At 47.9% G+C, this 3335-nt stretch overlaps 1 protein-coding gene across 1 annotated transcript; it reads left to right on the top strand.

Annotated features, from left to right (window-relative positions):
- Positions 1 to 2548: 2548 nt before the first annotated feature.
- On the top strand, positions 2549 to 3063 carry LOC123964410 (YY1-associated protein 1-like; the record flags this gene model as incomplete). Its single annotated transcript, XM_046041398.1, has 2 exons — positions 2549 to 2824; positions 2913 to 3063. Coding segments are annotated over exons 1-2 (374 nt in total), but the record flags the coding sequence as incomplete, so codon positions are not given.
- Positions 3064 to 3335: the final 272 nt, after the last annotated feature.

The following is a 3335-nucleotide window of genomic DNA, read 5'->3' on the forward strand; positions in this document are numbered from 1 at the left end:
ACGCTAACAACACTGGAACCGGATGTGCACAGAATCTAGCTGCTGAGAAGCTCCAGTGAAGATAAATCAATGTTGTAATCCTAAAAACTAAAGTAAAAAGCTAATTTAATAAAAGCAGTTTACTCCGAGTTCCTCCCTCAAGCAAACGGCGTAGTTGCGAGCAAAGTCCAGTCCTACCACGGGTGTTTATTTGTCCGAAAGCTGCAGCGCTGCTCCCTGCTCCTCTAGCCCAAGTTTAGCAGCTCTCAGCCGGCCTGCAGATTGTCAATCCCCCGCTCTGCCCGGTCCTCTCCACACAACGCTCTGAAGCCGTCGGTGACGTACAAACAATCTCAACGTTGATAGGCTATCACGACTCAGCATCATGCAAATTTTTTGTTTGAAAATATTCAACTCACGCAAATTCCTTTGCGTCGCCGGCATCGCCCCCTTCGCGTCGCTTTGCGCCGCCCGACAGGAAATCGTGGCTCTACGCATCTTTGCATTGACTTTGTATGTAAACTCACCGCCCCGAACGCTCGCTTCGCTTTTGGTCTGACCAAAATTCTGGTCTGACCACCATTATAGATTTAGCCGTTAACGTGTCTTTACTTTCATGATTTCCTGTCACCATCAGGGCGGCTGTGGCTCGGGAAGTAGAGCGGGCGGTTCAATCCCCGGCTCCTCCAGGCTGCATGCCAAAGTGTCCTTGGGCAAGATACTGAACCCCGAATTGCCCCTGGCTGGCTGTTCCGCCAGCGTATGACTGTGTGAATGTTGTATGTGAATGGTGAATGCAGATGTAGTGTAAAAGTGCTTTGAGTGGGCAAAAAGACTAGAAAGGCGCTATACAAATACGGAGTATTTAACATTTACATTACATTCCTCTGGAGAAAAAACTCTGTCTGCGTGGAACATGTTCCCTTTAACACCGACTCAGCTAACCAACATCTTCTCCTGTCGTAGTTTAACCTTCGTACAGTCTGCTCTCCTCTACCTCGCCATCATCTGCTCACAGATTCCCTTTCTTCCACCTGAAATCCACAGGATTTGTCTGAGCGGACGCAGTGGGGGGAGTGAGTTGTGAGGAAGTTGCGTTGTCCAGCGCCAGAAACTGTAAAGAAAGGAACAGAAAGTTGTGAACACTTGTCATAATTCGGGAGAAATGTGACCCGTGAGAGGACAATAAAAAACCTCTGCTGCTCTGTTTACTTCTGCAGCCTGTGACGTCGTGTTCGTCTTCTGCGGGTCACTTTCATGCCGCGGACAGTTCAGACTGGAGTCTGATATGGGCCACATTTAAACAGTAATGTGAACTGTCAAACAAACAAAATCTGATCTGGGAAAAATGGGAACTGAGTATTAAGGCCTGCAGTCTGAACGCAGCCTTAGTCAACCCAGGGCTTCCCTATCCAGCGCGTTCACATAAAAGAGGCGGAGTTAGCAGCGGATGACCAATCACAGACATAAACAAGTCCACTGGCATCAGAGCATCATATTTTACAGACGCAGAGCAAACTGTAACGCTACAGAAATACGACCTGGTCTAACAGCTGCAGCTGTCACGGGCAGGTGTCTGCGGAGGTTCTCAGTCATCCAGGTCACAGTTATCCAACGAAAGTTGAGGTGAAGGGCAACTGGACTGGAAAAACTAGGAGACGTTTCGTCCCTTATCCAAGAGACTACTTCGGTTCTGAACTGAAGAAGTGTCTCGGATGAGGGATAACATCGCAGACGGTGTGGATGTCTAAATGAACAGATGTAGTCTGTAATAATGTGTTGATCTGATGTGTTCTCTGAGCTGTATGAGCTCGGCCGTGTGTCGGCGTTTCCACATTAAAGGACTGAAAAAGAGGTCGTTCCACCTCACTTTAAAAAACTGAGATTCATTTATTTAACGTACTCAAAATGTTCCAAACATTGTTCTAAATTAACTTAAAAGCAACAAAACCAAAAATCCATTCATGCTATAAAATGTGTTTAGATAGTGGCTGAAAGACTGAATCTGAACATTCAGGCTGCTGAAGACTCCTCGTTACCTGCTCACACCGCAGAACGGGACCAGGCTCTGATATAAGAAGAAGCTACTAACCTAAAATATAAGCCAATGTTCACTTTAAAATGTCCCTCATGCTCATAATATTCAGCCTCACGTCAGAAATAGGAAACCCGTTCATTTTAACGCTGTGGCAGCTGAAAAAGACTGGGAGCAGATAAAAACATTAAACACATTTCAAAACAGTTAGTAGGTTTACTGTAAAACCTGCAGGATACAGTAACCTGAGGGTTCTGATCAGCCTGCTGTAGGATGATGATGTCGCTTTAGCCTACAAGAGTTTCTCCGTATCACCGCAGCAACATGAAGCAGCCTGTAAAACTGAGGGATCTCCTACAGATGGTGAGTGCATTTTCCAGAGAGCTGATTGGTCAGTACGCGGCGTTTTCATGGAGTTGATCTCTGATCTGGAACAGAACCTGGAACATGGCTAACACTGTAGCAGGTTAGCCGTTCAGCATCAGTTACCATGGCGATTTACCCGGGTAAGAAGTGAAACCCAGGGTTAACCCCAAAGTTTCCTGGATGAGTTTAGATCCTACTTCGTGGTACAGGTCCAGCTCGGCATGGAAACCACAACACAAACCCTTTTCTCCCTCCAGGAGGAGCTGCAGAAGTTCGCCAGACGTCGGGAAGAGGTTTTTCTGCCCAGCTCTTTTAGAGTGTGCAACCTGCGGGGGGCGCTGGATCTCCTGCAGGAGGTGGAGCAGAGGGCGGAGCCTCCTCCTGCTCCTGCTGCCTCTGGGGCCTCCAGACGCTGGCTCCCCAGGATGACTCCTGCCACCAACAGTAAGGTCTCTCTGCCAGCAGCTTAAACATCACGTCTGTCCGTCCAGCAGACGTTCTGTCAGCTTGTTGTGGTTCTGCTTCTGTTTAGGCCACGCCTTCCCTCTGATGCCTGCCGACACCGCCTGGCTGTTCGCCACCCGACCCATCTTCCTTTACCCAGAACTACTTCCTGTCTGCAGCCTGGACCCTGCGCTACACACCCGACACCATCGGAGAGTTTACACTGCAGGAGAGGACGGGTACACAACACACAAACTGTACACACATACTGTACACACACATATAGTGTACACTCACTGTACACACACTCACTGTACACACACTCACTGTACACACACATATAGTGTACACTCACTGTACACACACTCACTGTACACACACTCACTGTACACACACATATAGTGTACACACACATATAGTGTACACACACTGTACACACACATATAGTGTACACACACATATAGTGTACACACACATGTACACACACACAGTGTACACTCACTGTACCACA

This window comes from Micropterus dolomieu, unplaced genomic scaffold, assembly GCF_021292245.1.
Source record: "Micropterus dolomieu isolate WLL.071019.BEF.003 ecotype Adirondacks unplaced genomic scaffold, ASM2129224v1 contig_2288, whole genome shotgun sequence".
Lineage (NCBI taxonomy): Eukaryota > Metazoa > Chordata > Actinopteri > Centrarchiformes > Centrarchidae > Micropterus > Micropterus dolomieu.